Consider the following 19,898-nt stretch of genomic DNA (forward strand, 5'->3'; position numbering starts at 1 on the left):
CCGGGGGGGGGGGGGGGGGCGGCGGCGAGTCCGCCCGTCCGCCGGGGGGCGCCAGCGGCCCGGGAGGCCGAGGCGGCGGCGGAAGTGACGTCGCGGGCGGGCGGGGGAGCGTCGAGGAGGAGGAGGCGAGAGGGGCTACGGCGGCCGCGCGGGGCCGCTCCTCGTCCCGCTTCGCCCCCGCCGGGAAGATGGTGGAGGACGGGGTGGAGGAGCTGGAGGACCTGGTGCACTTCTCCGTCTCCGACCTGCCCAGCCGCGGCTACGGCGTCATGGAGGACATCCGCCGCCAGGGAAAGCTCTGTGACGTCACGCTCAAGGTGGGGGGGGGGGGGGGGAGGGGGAGCTGGGGGGGGGAGAGGAGGGGGCTGGGGGAGGGGAGGGTGTTGGGGGCTTCTGGGGGGAGGAGGGGGGGAGGGGAGGGGGAGCTGGGGGGGGTCTAGGAAGAGGGGAGGGGGAGAGGAAGGGGCTGGGGGGGGCTGGAAGAAGGAGAGGAGGGGGCTGGGGGAGGGGAGGGGGGGTCGGGGAGGAGGAGTGGAGGGGGAGAGGAGGGAGCTGGGGGGGGGCTGGAAGAAGGAGAGGAGCTGGGGGAGGGGAGGGGGAGGAGGAGGGGGCCTCTGGGGGGAGGGGAGGGGGAGCTGGGGGCGTCTAGGAAGGGGGGAGAGGAGGGAGCTGGGGGGGGGGCTGGAAGAAGGAGAGGAGCTGGGGGAGGAGGAGGGGGCCTCTGGGGGGAGGGGAGGGGGAGAGGAAAGGGCTGGGGGGAGGGGAGGGGGAGCTGGGGGGTCTAGGAAGAGGGGAGGGGGAGAGGAGGGAGCTGGGGGCTTCTGGGGGGAGGAGGGGGAAGAGGGAGCTGGGGGGGGGTCTGGGGGGGGTCTGGGAGAAGGAGAGGAGGGGGCTGCTGGGGCCGGGGGAGGGGGAGAGGAAGGAGCCGGGGGCATCCGGGGGGAGCCGGGGGCGTCTCGGGGGAGGGGAGAACTGGGGGGTCCCGGGAGGAGGAGAGGGGAGCTGGGGGGGCAGGGGGAGAGGAGGGAGTCGGGGGCGTCTGGGGGGGGGGGCCGGGAATTGGGGAGGGGCCGGGCTGGGGCCTGGGGGGACGGGGAGGGGAGATCTGTCCGGGGGCGGCGGGGACCGTCTCGGGGGGCACGGCTGGGGAAACTGAGGAAGAGCGGGCCCCCCGGAAAACCCGGAGGGAGGGGGAACCCGAGGACCGGAGCCCCGGGGGGGGGGGGGGGTCTCCGGCCACGGCAGACGTCGACGCCCCCGGCTCCTTCGCTTCGACTCCGGGCGGTCGGCCCGTCGTCCTTCCTCGGGGGCTTCTCGAAAAGGAAAAGATCAAGATCCGGTCTCCGTGAAGCGCCGAGCGCGGGAAGGACGGAGGGTCGTCGGGGCGTCCCGCGGGGGGCTCGCGGTCTCCGTCCCCGTTTCGCGGATGAGGTCGCCGAGGCCCGGGGAGGCGACTCGCCCGGGGGGTCACCCGGCCGGCGGAGCCGGGGTCGGGACCCGCGACCTCCGACCCCCGGGGCCGGGCCTCGGTCGCCTCGGCCGTCGGATGGGGACGACGACGGCGTCGGCGTCCGTTAAGCGCCGGCCGCGGGCGGAGCGCCGTTCCGGGCGCTGGGGGGAGGTGCGGGGGGTCCTCGGGGCGTCCCACGCGGGTCCCTCCGTCCCCGTTCGACGGACGAGGGGGCCGAGGCGGAGAGAAGCCAAGCGGCTCGCCCACGGTCACCCGGCTGCCGGGCGGCGGAGCCGGGACCCGGACCCGTGACCTCCGACCCCCGAGCCCGGGCTGTGGCCACCGAGCCGCGCTGCCTCTCCCGTGAGCCTCACCCGGGACGACCCCCGGCGCTCGGAACGGCGCTCCGCGCGTAGTAGGCGCTTCACGGAAACCCGCGTTGCTGTTATTATTGGCGAACACCGTCGACGGGGAGGTCGGCGGAGAGAGACGGGAGCCCCGTCTTGGAGGGGCGTCCGACGCCCCGGGGGGGCCGGGGGCCGGCCGGCTCGATCCCGGGACGGGGCGTCGATCGGCTGGTGGCGTTCGCCGAACGCCGTCCTCTACCGCGGAGCGCCGTACCGAGCGCTCGGGAGCGTCCGGTCCGGGCGAGAGAGCTGGTAGGCACGTGCCCCGACCCGCGCGGCCGAGGGGAGTCTCCGGTCTCCTTGACTGCCGGGTGCTTCTCTTCCCTCTCCGGCGCGTCCACCCGGGGGTGGTCGTCTACCGGAAAGAGCCCGGGCTTGGGAGTCGGCGGCCGTGGGTTCGACTCCCGGCCCCGCCGCTCGGCGGCTGGGTGACGGTGGGCGAGTCACCGCTCTGGGCCTCGGTTCCCTCGTCTGTAAAATGGGGATGAGAGACCGTGAGCCTCCCCGGGACCACCCGGCGACCCCGCATCTCCCCCGGCGCTCCGCACGTAGGAAGCGCTTCGCAGGTGCCAACCGTATCATTTCCCGAGCGCTCTCCGCGCGCGGAGCGCCGCGCCGAGCGCCCGGCGTGATAAACGGAGAGAGAGAAGCGGCGTGGCTCGGTGGAAAGAGCCCGGGCTTCGGAGTCGGGGGTCGTGAGTTCGACTCCCGGCCCCGCCGCCCGTCGGCCGGGTGACCGTGGGCGAGTCGCTTCGCTTCTCCGGGCCTCGGTGACCTCATCTGTCAAATGGGGATGAAGACCGGGAGCCCCACGGGGGACGACCCGACTCCCCCGCGTCTCCCCCGGCGCTCGGGACGGTGCTCGGCACCTGGTGGGCGCTTAACGGATACCGACGTTATCGTCGTTATCATCGTAAGCGGATTCACTCCCCCGCCCCCGGACGAGGACGACGCCCCGCGTGGGACGGGGACCGCGTCCGACCCCGTTCGCTCCCGTCTACCCCGGCGCGGGGCGGCTGCCTCCGATGATTGTCCTTATCGTCGGAGGAGAGGGAAGCGCCGGGAGAGGGTGATCTTTTTCCGGCGGCTCGGGGAGAGGCGCGTCGTCCGAGGCGGCCCGAGCGGAGGGGTGTGGATTTCGCCGTAGGGAGGGAACGGGAAATCGGGGCGGCGAAGGGGAACGGAGCAGGTTCGACCGCGTTCGCTCCGCGTGCGTGGTCTTCCCTTTACCCCTCCCGTCAGGCGCAGCGACAGACGAGGGAGGCGGCGCGGCCGAGAGCCCGTCCCGGCTCTCGCGGAGGACCGACCGCGGAGCGGCGTGGCTCCGGCCCGGGCTGGGGAGTCGGGGGGCGGGGGGGTCCCGGGAGACGGACGTCGATAAGGTGTCGATAGGTTACGGATATCAATCGATAAGTCAGGGACAGGGACGTGAGCGCCGTGGGGCCGAAGGGAGCCGGCGACCTTCCGCCTGCCCCGGCGCTTAACCCCGACGGTCGTCGTTTCAGGGGGCGGACGGGGAGAGGCCGGGTTTTTCCGTCTTTTGCTTTTAATGGCGTCTCTTAAGCTCTCCGTAATAGTAGTGATGACGATGTTGGTGTCTGTTAAGCGCTCCGTAACGTTCCCGGGACCGTACTGAGCGCCGGGGGAGATCCGAGCCGACGAGGTCGGACGCGATCCTCTTTCTTCTTCGGCGGCATCTCTTAAGCTCTCTGTCGCGTTCCCGGCCGGGACCGTACTGAGCGCCGGGATCCGAGCCGACGAGGTCGGACGCGGTCTCTTTTTTTAACGGCGTCCCTCGGGCTCCCCGTAACGTTCCCGGGACTGGACGAAGCGCCGGGGGGAGATCCGAGCCGACGAGGTCGGACCCGGTCTTTTTTTTTTGAGCGGTGTTTCTCGTGCTCTCCGTGATGCTTCCGGGACCGTAGTAAGCGCCGGGGGGAGATCCGAGCCGACGAGGTCGGACGCAGTTTTTCGTGGCTCAGTGGAAAGAGCCCGGGCTTTGGAGTCGGGGGTCGTGAGTTCGGATCCCGGCTCCGCCACTCGTCGGCCGTGCGACCCCGGGCGGGTCGCTTCGCTTCTCTGGGCCTCGGTTACCTCATCTGTAAAACGGGGACGAAGACCGCGAGCCCCCCGTGGGACGGCCCGCTTCCCCCGTGTCTCCCCCGGCGCTTAGAACGGTGCTCTGCACGTAGGAAGCGCTTAACGGATACCGACGTCATTATTATCAGGAATGGCGTTTCCCAAGCTCTCCGGAACGTTCCCGGGACCGTACCGAGCGCCGGGCGAGATCCGAGCCGATGAGGTTGGACGCCGTCTTTTTTTCTTTGATGGCGTTTCTCGAGCTCCCTAGGACGTGCCCGGGACCGTACCGAGCGCCGGGGGGAGAGCCGAGCCGACGAGGTCGGGCGCGGCGCGGAACGCCGTCCCGAGCTCGGGGGGAGCTGCGGGGTCGTCGGGCGGTCCCACGGGGGGCTCCCGCTCTCCATCCCCGTATTCCAGAGGAGGTCGCCGAGGCCCAGAGGAGCGAGGCCCCCCCGCCCGCGGTCGCCCTCTCTCCGCCACGGGTGTCGACGCGGCCCGGCCCGGTGGATGGGGCCCGGGCCCGGAGGCGGGAGGTTCCGGGTCCCGTCGCCGCGCCTCCCTGGGCCTTGGTTCCCTCGGCGGGGAGACGGGGAGCGAGACGGCGAGCCCCGCCGGGGACGGGGTCCGCCCCCGTCCGCCCGCCCCCCGGCCCGCGGCGAGCGCTCGCCGGACGCCGCGGTTATCCTCCGGGCCGGGGCCTGGGAGTCGGGAGGACCCGGGTTCTAATCCCGGCTCCGCCACCCGCCCGCCGCGTGAGCCCGGGCGGGTCCCTCCGCCCCCCCGGGCCTCGGTTCCCTCCTCCGTCAGATGGGGGTTCGGGCCGCGAGCCCCGCGCGGGCCGGGGGCCGGGCCGCGCCGTCCCGCGATTGGGATCGTTGTCATCGGAGCCCGGGCCCGGCGTCCAGAGGACCTGGGTTCTAAACCCCGCTCCGCCGCGTCGGGCGAGCCCGGCCGAGTCACCTCCCTCCTCCTCCCCGGGCCTCGGTCGCCTCGTCTGCGGAATGGGGATTTAGACCGGGAGCCCTACGTCGGACGGGGACCGTGCCCGGCTCGCTCTCTTGGGTCGACCCCGGTGTCCAATAATGGAGGAGCCGCGGGGCTCGGCGGAGAGAGCCCGGGCTTAGGAGCCGCGGGTCGTGGGTTCGGATCCCAGCTCCGCCACTCGCCGGCTGGGTGACCGCGGGCCGGCCGCTTCGCTCCTCTGGGCCCCGGTGACCCCGTCCGGAAAACGGGGATGAAGACGGTGAGCCTCACGCGGGGCCGCCTGATGACCCCGCGTCTCCCCCGGCGCTTCACCCCCGGTGAGCGCTTAACGAATACCAGCGTCGTTACTGTTACTTTGATTCACTCAGTCAGTCGTGTTTACCGAGCGCTTCCCGCGTGCGAAACGCGGCACTGGGCGCTTGGGAGACGACCGATCCATTCCCCGCCCGAAGGGAGCTCGCGGATCGATCCTTTAGATGGGTCGATGCGCACACGTGCCGTGCCTCCGCGGCAAGAGCCCGGGCCTGGGAGTCAGGGGTCACGGGTTCGGATCCCGGCCCCCGGCCGGGCGACCGTGGGCGAGTCGCTTCGCTTCCCCGGGCCTCGCCTACCTCGTCCCTCAAATGGGGATTCGCCGTGAGCCTCGCGTGGGACCACCCGATGGCCCCGTACCCACCCCAGCGCTTAGAACGGCGCTCCGCGCGTAGTAAGCGCTTAGCAAATGCCAACGTCATTAAACCGATATCAATCTGTCGGTAAATAAGCGCGTCACGGATCTGTACGTACGCGCCGCGGGGCTGGGAGGGAGGACGGACGAAGACGGGGCGACGCGGAAGGGAGCGGGAGGAGAGCGCAGGCAGGGAAGGCTTCTCGGGGGGGGGGGGGGGCGGCCACCGGTGAGGCTTCGAAGTGGCGGGGAGAGCGGTGATCCGTCGGGTCCGAGGCGGGAGGGAGTGCCGGGCCCGGGGCAGGATGTGGGCGGGAGGTCGGCGGCGAGAGAGACGAGATGGGGGGGGGGGGGGGTGTCGAGTGAGAAGGTTAGCACCAACAGCACGGTTATTATCGCTTATTCTTATTATTTCTTTTGCTTGACGATCGGTGTACGTCGCCCTGATTCTATTTATTTGCCGTCGTCTTCACGAGACGTTCTTCCCCTTGACCCTGTTTATTGCCATGGTCCTTCTCCGTCCGTCTCCCCCGATTAGACCGCGAGCCCGTCAGGGGGCGGGGATCGTCTCCGTCTGTTACCGACTCGTCCGTCCCGAGCGCTTGGTCCGGTGCCCTGCACGTAGTAAGCGCCCAATAAATACCGTGGAGTGAATGAATGAGTGATCGATCCGATCCCGGCTCCGCCGCTCGACTGGCGGGTGACCCCGGACGAGTCGCTTCCCTCCCTCGGCGCCTCGGTCCCCCTCACCTGGGAAGCGGGGGGGTCCGGTCCCCCCGCCCCCCCTCCGACTGAGACCCGGGCGGGCCGGGGGACCGGGTCCGACCCGACGACCCGATCCCCACCCCGGTGCCCGGCACGGTGCCCGGCACGGGAGGGGCGCCACGGGGCCCGCCGTGGTGGTGACTTTTGCCACGGAGGAGTCGGCCGGGACAACGCCGGCGTGGGAGAGGGGCCCCGACGGGGTGATTGTGAATGAGGTGGTGGAGGTATTATCAATCAGGGCAGCGGCGCGGCTCGGTGGAAAGAGCCCGGGCTCGGGAGTCGGAGGTCGTGCGTTCGAATCCCCGCTCGGCCGCTGGGTGACCGTGGGCCGGTCGCTTCGCTTCTCCGGGCCTCGGTTCCCTCGATGGGGATGACGGCCGGGGGCCTCGCGGGGGACAACCTGATGCCCCCGCGTCTCCCCCGGCGCCTAGAACGGTGCTCCGCACAGAGCGAGCGCTCAACGGATACCAGCGTTAGCATTATCACGGTATCTGCGTACGCGCTCGCTCTGTGCCGATCACTCTCCTAAACCCTGGGGTAGGTAGAAGCTAACGGGGTTGGACACAGTCCCTGCCCCGCGTGGGGCTCCCCATCTTCATCCCCGTTTTGGGGGGGGGGGGGGGGGACACTGAGGCCTAGAGGGAGGGAAGTGACTTGCCCAAGGTCACGCAGCGGCCGGGCGGCGGAGCCGGGATCGGAACCCGCCTCCTCTGACTCCCGGGCCCGGACTCCGGCCGCTCGGGCCGCTCCCCTGCGGTCTCCCCGCGCTACGGTCCCCCTCCGCCCCTTCCCGAGGGGCGTCGTTCGTTCGTTGTCGCATTTATTGAGCGCCTGCTGTGTGCGGGGCACTGCGCTAAGCGCTTGGGAAGTACAACTGGGCAACGGGTCGCGACCATCCCTACCCCGCGACGGCTTCAGATGCCAGCTGGGAATTCTCCCGTTCCAGGCGGGGCGGAAGGCCGGTGGGGGGGGGGGGGCGGGGGGGGGGCGAGGGGGCGTCTCTTAGCTTCTGGCGGGGGCGTCTCTTAGCCTCCGGGTCAAGCGGGGTCATCGCCGGCCGGGTTTCTAAGCCCCCGGGAGGCGCTGAGGTCGGCAGGGGTGGCTCGCGAAGCTGACGGGCGGGTGGCCGGCAGACGGCCGAGCCAAAGGGAACCGACTGGCGGCCCCGGAGCCGAAACGCCTGCCTCCTGAGCGTAACGATAATAATGATTATCGTGATATCCGTTGAGCGCTCACTATGTGCCGGACACCGTACTAAGCTCTGACTCATCAGGTTGGACGCGGTCCCTGTCCCAGGCCCGTCGGGGACGGGGATCGTCTCTGTTGCCGCGTTGTCTTTTCCGAGCGCTTCTGCGCACGGTGAGCGCTCAGTAAATACGGCCGAATGAGTGGATACGGGACTCCCAGTGTCCATCCCGGACGAGGGAACCGAGGCGCAGGAAATAATAACGATGATATTGGTATTCGTTAGGCTCTTACTAGGTGCCGGGCCCCTTTCGGAGCGCCGGGGGAGACGGGAGCCAATCGGGACGGACCCGGTCCCCGTCCCCATTTTACGGACGTGGGAACCGGGGCCCGGAGACGCGACCGGCCCACGGTCCCGCAGCGGGCAAGCGGCGGAGCCGGGATTAGAACCCAGGTCCCTCCGACTCCCTGGCCAGGGCCCCGTCCACCCGGCCGCGTGCCGGTTGACCCCGGCGGGGGCGGGGACCCCAGTCCCACCCGACCACCTCGGATCAACCCCGGCCCTCGGCCGCCGGTCGGGCGCTCGATAAACACCGCGCCGCCGGCGGTTACCGATTATACCCCGAAGCGGCGCGGCCCGGTGGCTAGATCTCGGCCCTCGGAGTCGGACGGGCCCGCGTTCTCGTCCCGGCTCCGCCGTCTGACCTCGGGTGAGGTACTCCGCCCCTCCGGGCCTCGGCCGCCTCGTCCGTGAAGGTGGACGTTAAAAATAATGACGACGACGGCGTTTGGTAAGCGCTTGCCGTGAGCCGGGCGCCGTCCTGAGCGCCGGGGTGGATACGGGCAGATGAGGTTGGACCCGACCCCCGTCCCACGGGGGCCCCCGAGCCGTTTTCCACGGGAGGGGACCGAGGCCCAGAGAAGCGACGCGGCGGACGGGAGCCGGGATTAGGACCCGCGACCGTCCGACTCCCGGGCCGTAGCCACTGGGCCGGCGTGGGTGTCCCGTCGGGGCCGGGGGAGGCAGGCGGTCCAGATTAAAGGGAAGAATCGGGCGTGCGATGGAAATCACCCTCCCCGGGGGGATTCCCGGGCCGGAGGGAATGGAGATTCGGCCATCGCGTGCCCGGGCCCGTGCCGGCCTGCTCTCGGGGGTCCCCCGGGGTGCCGGGACTCCGCGGCCCCGAGGGCGACCGCGGCGAGAAGCGGAGCGACCTGGCGGGGACGGCCCGGGAGTCGGGAGGACCCGGGTTCCGCCTCCGCCTCCGCCGCGGGGACCTCGGGCGAGTCGCTTCGCTTCTCCGGGCGTCGGGGACCTCGGCCGGGAAATGGGGACGGAGACCGTGAACCCCCCCCCCCCCCCGTGGGACGCGGATCGCCTCCGACCTCATCGTCTTGCATCTACCTCGGCGCGTAGGACGGCGCCCGGCACGTAGAAAGCGCTTCAGAAGGAAGAAGAAAAATCCCCTCTCTGCCGATCGCTTGCTGCGTGACCTTGGGCAAGTCGCGTCATTTCTCCGGGCCTCGGTTTCCTCCGACGTAATAGTTACGTTGTAGCTCTGCGCATGGTAAGCGCTCAACGGGTACCGACGTCGTCAGTACTGGACAGACACCGTCAAATAAAAGCGAGCGAGCCCGGGCCGGCTTCGGGGAGGCTTGGATTTCTAAGTTTGCCTCCCTTCCGGTCTCAGTCGTATTTATCGCGCGCCTGCTGTGTGCGGAACACTATAAAACACGCTTGGGAGAGTTTAACGGACCCGTTCCCCGCCCTTCGTTCTCCCAACTCCCTCTGCTCCGCTCCGCCTCGCTCCTCCCGGCCTCACGGCGCGTTAGGTCTGGATCTGTCGTCTAACGACTTAGCTACTGATTTATTTCTAGTAATGCCCGCCTCTAGACCGTGAGCTCGTCGTGGGCCGGAATGTGCCCGTCGTTCTCTCGCGCGGCCCCGAGCGCCCGGAAAGCGCGCGATAAACGGCCCCGATGGAGGGATTCTCGGATTCGTTCGTTCGACCGGTCGCGTGTGGGCCTCTCCCGTCCCTCCCAGGTGGACGAGCACAAATTCAGCGCCCACCGGATCGTCTTGGCCGCCTCCATCCCCTACTTCCACGCCATGTTCACCAACGACATGATGGAGTGCAAGCAGGACGAGATCGTCATGCAGGGGATGGACCCGAGGTGAGCGCCCGGGCCCTTGGCGGGGGCGGGGGGGTCTCCGGGCGGGCGGGAACGCCGCCGCTTCCCGCCCGGGAGAGGGAGGTGGAGGAGAAGGAAGGACACCGTGGGAAGGAGAAACTCGGGCCAACGGGCCCGGGGAGGACGCGGAATCGGAATTTCGGGGTGAGGTGGGGACGGGCCCGGGAGGCGGAAGGACCCGGGCCCTCGTCCCCCCGGCTCCGCCGCCCGTGTGACCTCGGGCGAGCCGCGTCGCTTCTCCGGGCCCCGGTTCCCTCGTCCGCAAAATAGGACGGGGACCGTGAGCCCCACGGGGGACGGGGACCGGGTCCGACCCGATCGGTTTCCGTCCGCCCCGGCGCCCAGGACGCGCCCGGCGGAGACCCCGGTGGTTAGTACGGAGGCGCGGGGGGCGTCAGCGGGGGCCGGCCGGACGCCGACGTTCACCGCCGTGTTTATTGAGCGCTCACCGTGTGCAGAGCCCTGTACCGAGCGCTGGAAAAGTAGAGCTCGGCAACAGAGAGAGCCAGTCCCGGCCCGACGACGGGCTCGCGGTCTTAAAGGGGGGGACAGCGAAACAAGTAGTCAGGCGTCACTACCTAGAGAAGCAGCGTGGCTCGGTGGAAAGAGCCCGGGCCTGGGAACCGTAGGTCATGGGTTCGAATCCCGGCTCCGCCACTCACCAGCCGTGTGACCGTGGGCGAGTCGCTTCACTTCTCTGGGCCTCGGTGACCTCCTCTGGAAGATGGGGATGAAGACCGTGAGCCTCACGTGGGGCCACCCGACGACCCTGTGTCTCCCCCGGCGCCTGGGACGGCGCCGTGCACCCAGTAGGCGCCTAACAAATACCAACGTCGTCATTATCGCCGTCGAGAGGAACGGAATCGTAGCCGCCTACACGTCCTCGATAAAATAGAGCGATAAATCGGGAGGGGCCCCGGGCACGCGCCGGTGAGGGGCCTAGCGGGAGCCCATCCGGGGGGGCGGGGAGGGTCTCACCGGCGGGCCCCGCTTGTGTGTGTCCCGTCCCCCCCCCCCCCAGCGCCCTGGAGGCCCTGATCAACTTTGCCTACAACGGACACCTGGCCATCGACCAGCAGAACGTGCAGTCCCTGCTGATGGGCGCCAGCTTCCTGCAGCTGCAGAACATCAAGGACGCCTGCTGCTCCTTCCTCCGCGAGCGGTGAGCGCCTCCGTCCCCCGGGCGAGGGAGGGGACGGCGGGCCGACCCCCCCCCCCCCCCCCGCCGGGAGGCCGCGTCGTTCGAGCGGCGCGGGCTAGCGAAGGGCCCGGGGAGCAGAGGGTCCTCATCCCGGCCTCGCCGCCCGGCCGCTGGTGGCGACCGGGGGCAGGTCGCTTCCCCCCTCCGGGCCTCGGTCCCCTCGTCGGGAAGAGACGGAGACCCCGAGCCCATCTGCTTGGACCCGCCCCGGCGCTTGATACGGTGCCCGGCACGCGGGAGGCGCTCAACGAACGCTGTTGTTATCGTCAAAAGCTCTTCCTCGGCGGGGCGGGCGCGGGCCGGCGCCCACCGCGGCGGCCTCGCCCTTCCCGCGCTCGTCCCCGGGGTCCTTCCGCCGCCTCCCTCCGCTCCCTCGTCCGGAAGGACGAGGCCGAGGTGGGCGTGGAGGAGATGCGGGGCCGGTGACCCCCGCCCCTCTCTGGAACCCCACGGTCGGGGGGTCCCGACCGCCCGCTCCTCCCCACCCCGGTCGGAGACGGCGCCGGTCGGTCGTACTTATCGAGCGCTTACCGAGGGCGTGGGCGAGGCCGGCCCAGGCCCTCCCGAGGGGGCGGGTGATCCCGACCGGATCCGACCTCGGAGCTTTCGATCGATGGGCCGGCGGTCTCTGCCGAGGACCCCCGGCGTGCGGGGGCGGTGGGCGAAGCCGGCAGCGAGAGGGCGTTGACCCGCTTCCCGCCCCCACGGGGCCGACGGCGCGGCGGACGGTCGGGCGGACGGGGCCGTTGAGCGCTTACCGTGGGCAGAGCACTGGGCTGAGAACGTGGGAGGGGACGGTAGACCGAAAGGCCCGTTCCCCGCCCCCGACGAGCTTACGCGAAAGCCATTTCCAGGCTGGGGGGGAGAAGGAATCTCCAGGGGCGAGTGGAAAATCGCCTCGGGCGGAGGAGCGGAGCCCACCCGGAGTTCTGGTGCCGGCCCCCCCGGCCCAGGGCGAAGCAGGGGCGGGGGACCGTCGCCGCGGAACCCCCGCCCACGAATCCGCCCCCGGGAGGGGGGCGTCTCCCGCCAGCCCGCCCAACCCCCTCCCTCTCTGTGGCGCCCGCCCCGCTCCAGGCTCCACCCCAAGAACTGCCTGGGCGTGCGCCAGTTCGCGGAGACCATGATGTGCGCCGTCCTCTACGACTCGGCCAACAGCTTCGTCCACCGGCACTTCGTGGAGGTGTCCGTGGCCGAGGAGTTCCTGGCCCTGCCCTTCGACGACGTCCTCGAGCTGCTCTCCCGGGACGAGCTCAACGTGAAGTCGGAGGAACAGGTGCCCGCCCCCGCTCCGGGCAGGGGCGGGGAGGCGGAAGCGGTTATAGATCGATAAATGAGAGGCGGGGGGCGTAAGCGGTGAGGGGCCGGGACGGGGGAGGAAGAGAGGGAGCGAGTCCGGGCGACGCCGAGGGGGGCGGGCGAGGAGGGCGCGGCCCGGGAAGGCCCCTTCCCCCTTCCCCCTTCCCTTCCCTTCCCTTCCCCCTCCCTCCCTCCCTCCTTCCTCTGCACTAATCGCTCGGAAATACGGCAGTAAAGGGAGATGATCCCCGCCCACGACGGGCGTCCACGCGGGGAGACTCCCGGAGTCAGTCGGTCATACGTACCGAGCGCTTACCGTGTGCAGAGCACTGTACCGAGCGCTCGGGCGAGTCCAGTAGAAGAGTAGCGAGAGGCCGGGTGGCTTGGGAGTCGGAGGTCGCGGGTTCCAATCCCGGCTCCGCCACTTATCTACGGCGTGCCGTTCCCTCCTCCGTAAAATGGGGATGAAGACCGTGAGCCCCACGTGGGACAGCCCGTTGATCGCGCGTCTCCCCCGGCGCTTAGAGCAGTGCTCGGCGCACAGCGGGCGCTTAACGGATGCCGTCGTTATACGACGGAAGCTTTCCCGGCCCGCGGCGGGCTCCCGGTCTGGAGGAGGTGGGCCTTCGACGGGCCGTCGCGGAAGCCGGATCGGGGTGGGGGGGGCGGTCAAGGAGGTCTCCCCCTCTAGACCGTGAGCCCGTCGTGGGCGGGGGAGGCGTCCGTCGTGTTGTCCCATTGGACTCCCCCCCGAGAGCTCAGCGCGGCGCTCGGCACGCGGTAAGCGCTCGATAAATAACGATAGTAATAATGTTGGCGTCCGTTAAGCGCTCGCTATGCGCCGAGCACCGTTCTAAGCGCCGGGGTAGACACGGGGTCCTCGGGTCGTCCCCCGTGAGGCTCCCGGTCTTCATCCCCGTTTTCCGGATGAGGGGACCGAGGGCCGGAGAAGCGAAGCGACTCGCCCACGGTCACACAGCTGCCGAGCGGCGGAGCCCGGGATTCGAACCCGTGACCTCCCGACTGCCCAGCCCGGGCTCTCTCCACCGAGCCGCGCCGCCGGATACGACCGCGGACTGGAGACGGGGGCCGGGGGAGGGGGGACCGCGGCCGAGGGGGGAGGCCGAGCGCGGGGCGGGGCCGCGACCAGCCGGTGCCGGTCCCGGGCAGGTGTTCGAGGCGGCGCTGGCCTGGATCCGGTACGACCGCGAGCCGAGGGAGCCCCGCCTGCCCGAGCTGCTGGCCCGGATCCGCCTGCCCCTCTGCCGGCCGCAGTTCCTGGCCGACCGGGTCCAGCAGGACGACCTGGTGCGATGCTGTCACAAGTGCAGGTGAGCCCGCCCCCGCCGTCCGGCCCCGGCCCCCCGCCGCCGGGCCTCGCGCCCCTCGGGCCGGGGGGGGGGGCGTCTCCCTCCGGAAGGCCGCGGCTGCCCCGCGGCCACTCCGCCGCGGAGACCCCTTGGGTCCGGCCGCCCCGGTCACGGAGGGCCCTCCCTCCCCGCCCCCCGGAGATGGTGACGAATATCAGTCGTAGCGTTGGCTAAGCGCCCGCCCCGTGCCGGGCGCTCCGCCGAGCCCCGGGGCGGACGCGAGCCGGTTGGATCGGGCGCCGTCCGCGTCCCGCGTGACGACGATAGTATCTGTCGAGTGCCCACGGCGGACCGGACGGCGTGCCGAGCGCCGGGGTGGGCGCGAGGCGATGGGGTCGGGCACCCACCGTATCCCCCGCGGTATCTGGCGGGCGCTTGCCGCGCGCCCGACGCCGTACCGAGCGCCGGGGGGAGTCCGGGGTATTCGGGTCGGGCGCGGACCGTACCCTCCGGGACGACGACAGTCGTCGTAGTTGTCGGGCGCTTACTGGGCGCCGGGCGCCGTGCTGAGCGACGGGCTAGATGGGGGATGATCGGGACGGTCCCGGTCCCCGCCCCGCACGGGGCTCACGGTCTTAATCCTCATTTTACGGAGGATCCGGCCCAGAGAAGTGAAGGGACTTGCCCGGGGTCACGCAGCAGATCTATAACGATGTCATGTTAATAATAATAATAATAATAATAACGTATAATACGTTACAGTAATAATAACGTTGGTATCCGTTAAGCGCTCACTACGTGCGGAGCACCGTTCTGAGCGCTGGCGGGGGGGGGGGGGGGTACGGCCTCATCGGGTGGTCCCACGTGAGGCTCCCGGTCTTCGTCCCCATTTTCCGGATGAGGGAACCGAGGCCCAGAGAAGTGAAGGGACTTGCCCAGGTCACGCGGCGGATCTATAATAATGTCATATCAGTAATAATGATGATGCATAATACGTAATATAACGTATTGTGTAGTATAGTAATAACGTTGGTATCTGTTAAGCGCTTACGTGCAGAGCACCGTTCTGAGCGCTGGGGCGGGGGGATACGGGCTCATCGGGTGGTCCCACGTGAGGCTCCCGGTCTTCGTCCCCATTTTCCGGATGAGGGAACCGAGGCCCGGAGAAGTGAAGCGACCGGCCCACGGTCACACAGCTGACGGGCGGCAGAGGCGGGATGCGAGCCCGTCACCTCTGACTCCCAAGCCCGGGCTCTTTCCGCTGAGCCACGAGGAGATGAGCCAAGCCCACCCCCCGCCCCCGGTTTCAACGGCGTGTATTAAGCGCCAGCCGGGCCGCGGGCCGCCGGGCGCGGCGGGGGGTGAGCCCGGCGCCTCGTTTCAGGGACCTGGTGGACGAAGCGAAGGACTACCACCTGATGCCCGAACGCCGGCCGCACCTGCTGGCCTTCAAGACCCGGCCCCGCTGCTGCACGTCCATCGCCGGCCTCATCTACGCCGTCGGGGGGCTCAACTCGGCAGGTATCTTGCATCTCCCCCCCCGGGGCCCTCGAGGGCCGGCCCGAGCGGAGAGGCTCGGGCGCTCGGTAGATACCGTCGACCGACCGGCGGGTCGAGGGCCGTCGTATTTACCGCCCGGCGAACGGACGAGGGAGAGGACCGAGCCGGGCGGGGGCGGAGGGACCGCGGCCGAGGGGGAGGCCGAGGCCGAGCGGGCCGGTCCCGGGCGGGTGTTCGGGGCGGCCCCCGTACGGCCGAGCGCTCCCCCCGCGGTGGAAGCTCGGCGTGGGCAGCGGATGCGTCCGTCGTATCGCTCCGTCGGTCTCCCCCGGGCGCCCGGAACGGCGCCCCGCGCACAGCGGGCGCTCCGTAGATACGACGGACCGACTCCCTCTATCGACCCCGGCCCCGCGGCGCCTCCGTCCGGGTCGCCGGTCGGTCTGCCGACGCTGACGTCCGCGTCCCCCTCTAGACTGTGACCCCGTTGCGGGCGGCCGGCGGACTCCCCCAAGCGCTCGGAACGGTGCCCCGCGCGCGGTCGGAGCGACCGAGCCCCCGGGCCCCTCCTCCTCCCGCCCCCGCCGGCCGTGATCTAAAAGTGTGGTCTCCTGTGTTTTAATTTGAGTAGCGAATTTTTATGCAGGCGACTCGCTGAACGTGGTGGAAGTCTTCGACCCCGTCGCCAACCGCTGGGAGAGGTGCCGGCCCATGACCACCGCCCGCAGCCGGGTCGGGGTGGCCGTCGTCAACGGGCTCCTCTACGCCATCGGGGGCTACGACGGCCAGCTGCGGCTCAGCACCGTGGAGGTCTACAACCCCGAGACCGACGCCTGGACCCGGGCGGGAAGCATGAACAGCAAGCGCAGGTGCCCGCGGGGCCGCCGGGCCTCTCCCCCGCGGACCGGCGGGGTCCTCCCCCTCTGCTCGGCGGGGGCGGGGGGGGGGGCGGGTCTCCCCGCTCGGTCGTGGCGGGCTCTCCCGGGCGCTCAGCACAGCGTCCCGCAGGCGGTGAGCGCCCGGGAAACACCGTCGGGGGATGGGTCGGAGGCTCCCGCTTCCCCGGGCGGTCGTCGGCGCTGCCTTTCCCCGGCTCGTTTCCGCCTCCACCCCCCACTTTTCCCGACCCTTTTCCCGTCCCTCGTCCCTCTTCCCGTTCCTCGTCTCTCTTCCCGTTATCTTGTCCCGCTTCCCGCGTCGCGTCTCTTCCCGTTACCTTGTCCCGCTTCCCGCGTCGCGTCTCTTCCCGTTACGTTGTCCCCCTTCCCGCGTCGCTTCTCTTCCCGTGATCTTGTCCCCCTTCCCGCGTCCTGTCTCTTCCCAGTGTCTTGTCCCCCTTCCCGCGTCGCGTCTCTTCCCGTGATCTTGTCCCCCTTCCCGCGTCGCGTCTCTTCCCGTGATCTTGTCCCCCTTCCCATCCCTCATCCCTCTGTTTCCTTGTCCCTTCTTTCCCCCTTCCGCTCCTTCCTTTTTCTCTCCCCTCTCCCCTCCCCCTCCTCCCGGCCCACTCGCCTTCCCCTCCTCGGGGCCGATAGACAGACGGTGGTCCGGGCAGCCGGTGCCAGCCGGGAGACCCGGGGTCGGGGGTGTGCGTGGGAAGGGCAGAGACCTGACAGCCAAGCTGCCCCGCGTGTGTTCCAGTGCCATGGGGACCGTCGTGCTGGACGGGCAGATTTACGTCTGTGGCGGCTACGACGGCAACTCCTCCCTCAACTCGGTGGAGACCTACTCGCCCGAGACGGACAAGTAAGACGGGGCGGGCCGGGGCCGGGAGGGGGCTCCCGCTTCCCCCTTCCCCCCCGGCGGGGCGCGGCCCCGGGCTACCGAGCCGCGGGAGAGGGCGGGCGTACGGCCCCGGGCGGGCAGGGCGGGCCGGGCCGGGGGCGGCGGGGTGCCCCGCGGGGAAGCGGGCCCTGGGGTTCACCCCCGCGGCGCGGCCGTCTCCCGAAGGTGGACGGTCATCACCCCGATGAGCTCGAACCGCAGCGCGGCGGGCGTGACCGTGTTCGAGGGGCGGGTCTGCGTCTCCGGCGGGCACGACGGCCTGCAGATCTTCAACAGCGTGAGTCCGAGCGGGCCGCGGGCGGGCCGCGGGCCCCCGGGACGGGCGGAGGGGGCGGAAGGCGGGACCCGGGGCGAGGGAGCCCACCTTCGGGGCGTGGGTCCGGCAGCTTCCCCTTCCTCGTCGCGCCAGCCTAGAGATCCCGTTTTCCAGCGGCCCCTCGTCCGCAGGCCCCGTGTCCACCCGGTACTGACGATGACCGTGGTGTTCGTCAAGCGCTTACTGTGCGCCGGGCGCCGTACTGCGCGCCGGAGTGCATACGGGCACACGGGGTTGGACCCGGTCCCCGTCCCGCGGGGGGCTCCCGCTCTCGATCCCCGTTTTCCAGAGGAGGGAGGCGACTCGCCCGGGGCCGCACGGCGGCCAGGGGGCGGAGCCGGGATCAGAACCCACGACCTCCCGCCTCCCGGGCTCGCGCGCCGTCGGCCACGCCGCCCCTTCTCCCCCGGGCCCCAGACGGGAGGGGGCGCGGAGGCCGCGGGGGCCCTCCCGGCCCATCGGAAGCCCCGCCACCCGGTCCGACCACCCCGGGGGTGGCGGGGGCGCGTCCGGGGCCACCCCCGAAGTGCCCCGGGGAGGCGGGGCCCGCGGGGTCGACCTCCCCCCCGGCCCCCCGAGAGGGGAGACGCCCGGCCCCGCGGTCACGGGCGGGGCGGGGGGTCCGGCCCGCTCCGCCGACCGCCCGCCCGCCCGCCCCCGGCTGCAGGTGGAATGCTACAACCAGCACACGGGCACGTGGCACCCGGCGGCCGGCATGCTGAACAAGCGCTGTCGACACGGGGCCGCCTCGCTGGGCAGCAAGATGTTCGTCTGCGGCGGCTACGACGGGTCGGGCTTCCTCAGCGTCGCCGAGGCCTACAGCTCGGCGGCCGACCAGTGGTCCCCCATCGTCCCCATGAACACGCGCCGGAGCCGGGTCTCCCTGGTGGCCAACTGCGGGCGGCTGTACGCCGTGGGCGGCTACGACGGCCAGTCCAACCTCAGCTCGGTGGAGATGTACGACCCCGAGACGGACCGCTGGACGTTCGTGGCCCCCATGGTGTGTCACGAGGGGGGCGTCGGGGTGGGCTGCGTCCCGCTCCTCACCCTCTGAGCCGGGCGGGCCGGGGCGGGGAGGCGGGGGGCCGGGGACCCCCGGGGTCCGGCCCGGCGGGGACCGGGGGTCCCGGCAGGGGAGAGTCGGCCGGGCCCGCCCGCCCCGGCCCCCGGCCCCCCGGCGCGATCGCCCCCCTCCCGGCCCGACGCCCCGACCCCGTGGCCCGCTGGTGGCCCGGTGACGGCCCGGGCCCGGGGGGTGGGGCGGAGGGCGGGGGGCCCGCGCCAGCCCCCACGTCCCCCCTCCGCTCCTCTCACCCCTCCGGGTCTCCACCCCTCCCGGCCCCCACCCCGTGCGAGAACTTCTTCCCGAGCCCGGGGGGGGGGGGGGGGCGGGGCGGGGCGGGTCTCCCGGTCGGCCGTCCCGCGCCCTCGGCGGGCTCTCCGTCGGCCGCGACGGGGTGGGCCCTCCCCCCGAGGAAGGGAGAGAGGACGAGGCGCGGGCGGACGGAAGCGGGGCCCGGCCGGCGCTGAAAACGGCACCCTCGCTCTCCCCTCCCTTCCCCCGGATGCCCGGCGTCCGTGCGAACGGGACTCCGGCCCGGCCGCGGGCACGCCGACGGAGGTGCCCGCGCCCGGGGGCTCGCCGGGGCCGGGGCCTCCGGGTGGCCCAGGCGTCGGTCTCTCTGTCCCTCCTCCCCGGGCCCCCACCGGGGCCGGGAAAGGGACGCCCGACGTCGGCATTTCTCCGGCGACGGCGCGGTTGCCCACGGGCCCTCCCTGACCCCCGGGCTCCGGGAAGAGAGAGGGGCCGCTCCCGATTCTCGCTTTCCCTCGCTCGGCTCTGGGTTCCCCCCCACACCCCCGTCGGCACTACACCTGTGGTACGTTCCTCGTCTTACCGTAACGGCCCCCGGGGTGGCCGTCGCCCGCCGGGCCGGCGGATATTCGGGTTCGGGCGGAGTACCGAAACTAGAAACGTCAAGCGAGAAAGGAACACCCCCCGACGCCCCGGGCCCTCTCCGTCTGCCTGGGCCTTCCCGGAGTTCCTGCTCTCCCTTTCAGCCGAGGGCCGGGGAGAGGGGGATCGCTGGGGGACGCGGACAGTCTCCCGGCCCCCCCGCGCTTCCCTCTGAGGCCCCCCCTTTGGGGTGGATCGGGTCGGGGCGCCATCCCCCGCCCCACCCACAGCACTGCACCCGGCGGGGTCTGCCGTGAAGGGAGATGGAGCTTCCTCTGCCCCCGTGGCCCTCGCCACCGGAGCGAGCCCGGACGTGGACCACCTGAGGCCCGCTTCCGGTAAACCCCGTCGGGGGGGCGGGGGGCGCGGGCGGCGACCCGGACCCTCCCTCGGGGACCGGCGGTCCCCACCTCCCCCGTCCAGCTCCCCCACGGGGAGGAGCGGAAACTCGGTGGCCCACGTGGGAGCCGCCCTTCGGGGCCGTCCGCCGGGCCGGGTGGCGGCGGGCGGGCAGGGTCTCTCCCAGCCGACGCCGCGCCGCGGAGGTCGTGCCCCCGGGGGACCGAGAGGCCCTGTGCCGACCACGGGGACGGGCTCGAGACACGGCCGCGGGGGCGGGGGCGCTGACCACGGGACCGAGTCGGCCGGCCCGTGGGATGTCGGCCGCGGCGGGGCCCCCGCCTCTCCGCTCTGGACCCTCCGGGACCCCCCCTCCGGGGCCACCCCCGCCGGGCTGACCCACGGTCCTCCCTAAAGGGACGGGGCCGGCCGGGCCACCCCTCTCCGGAGCCGGCCCGGCG

General features: G+C 71.5%; 1 protein-coding gene across 3 annotated transcripts; it reads left to right on the plus strand.

Moving 5' to 3' along the window:
- Positions 1–130: 130 nt before the first annotated feature.
- KLHL18 (kelch like family member 18) lies at positions 131–18,224 on the plus strand. Of its 3 annotated transcripts, none has more exons than XM_039913983.1 (10): positions 131–317; positions 9,585–9,715; positions 10,755–10,895; positions 12,012–12,210; positions 13,404–13,564; positions 14,928–15,064; positions 15,669–15,909; positions 16,682–16,786; positions 16,991–17,102; positions 17,809–18,224. In XM_039913983.1, the coding sequence occupies exons 1-10, from the start codon at positions 189–191 to the stop codon at positions 18,193–18,195; spliced, it is 1,743 nt and encodes a 580-aa protein (XP_039769917.1). In that variant the 5' UTR covers positions 131–188; the 3' UTR covers positions 18,196–18,224. The 3 variants fall into 3 exon arrangements, with proteins under 3 accessions (XP_039769917.1, XP_028934043.1, XP_028934044.1); XM_029078210.1 differs by having other exon boundaries at positions 15,672–15,909; XM_029078211.1 differs by having other exon boundaries at positions 15,687–15,909.
- The last annotated feature ends 1,674 nt before the right edge of the window (positions 18,225–19,898 follow it).

The sequence above is a fragment of the Ornithorhynchus anatinus genome, chromosome 13 (genome assembly GCF_004115215.2).
Source record: "Ornithorhynchus anatinus isolate Pmale09 chromosome 13, mOrnAna1.pri.v4, whole genome shotgun sequence".
NCBI classification, from domain to species: Eukaryota; Metazoa; Chordata; class Mammalia; order Monotremata; family Ornithorhynchidae; genus Ornithorhynchus; species Ornithorhynchus anatinus.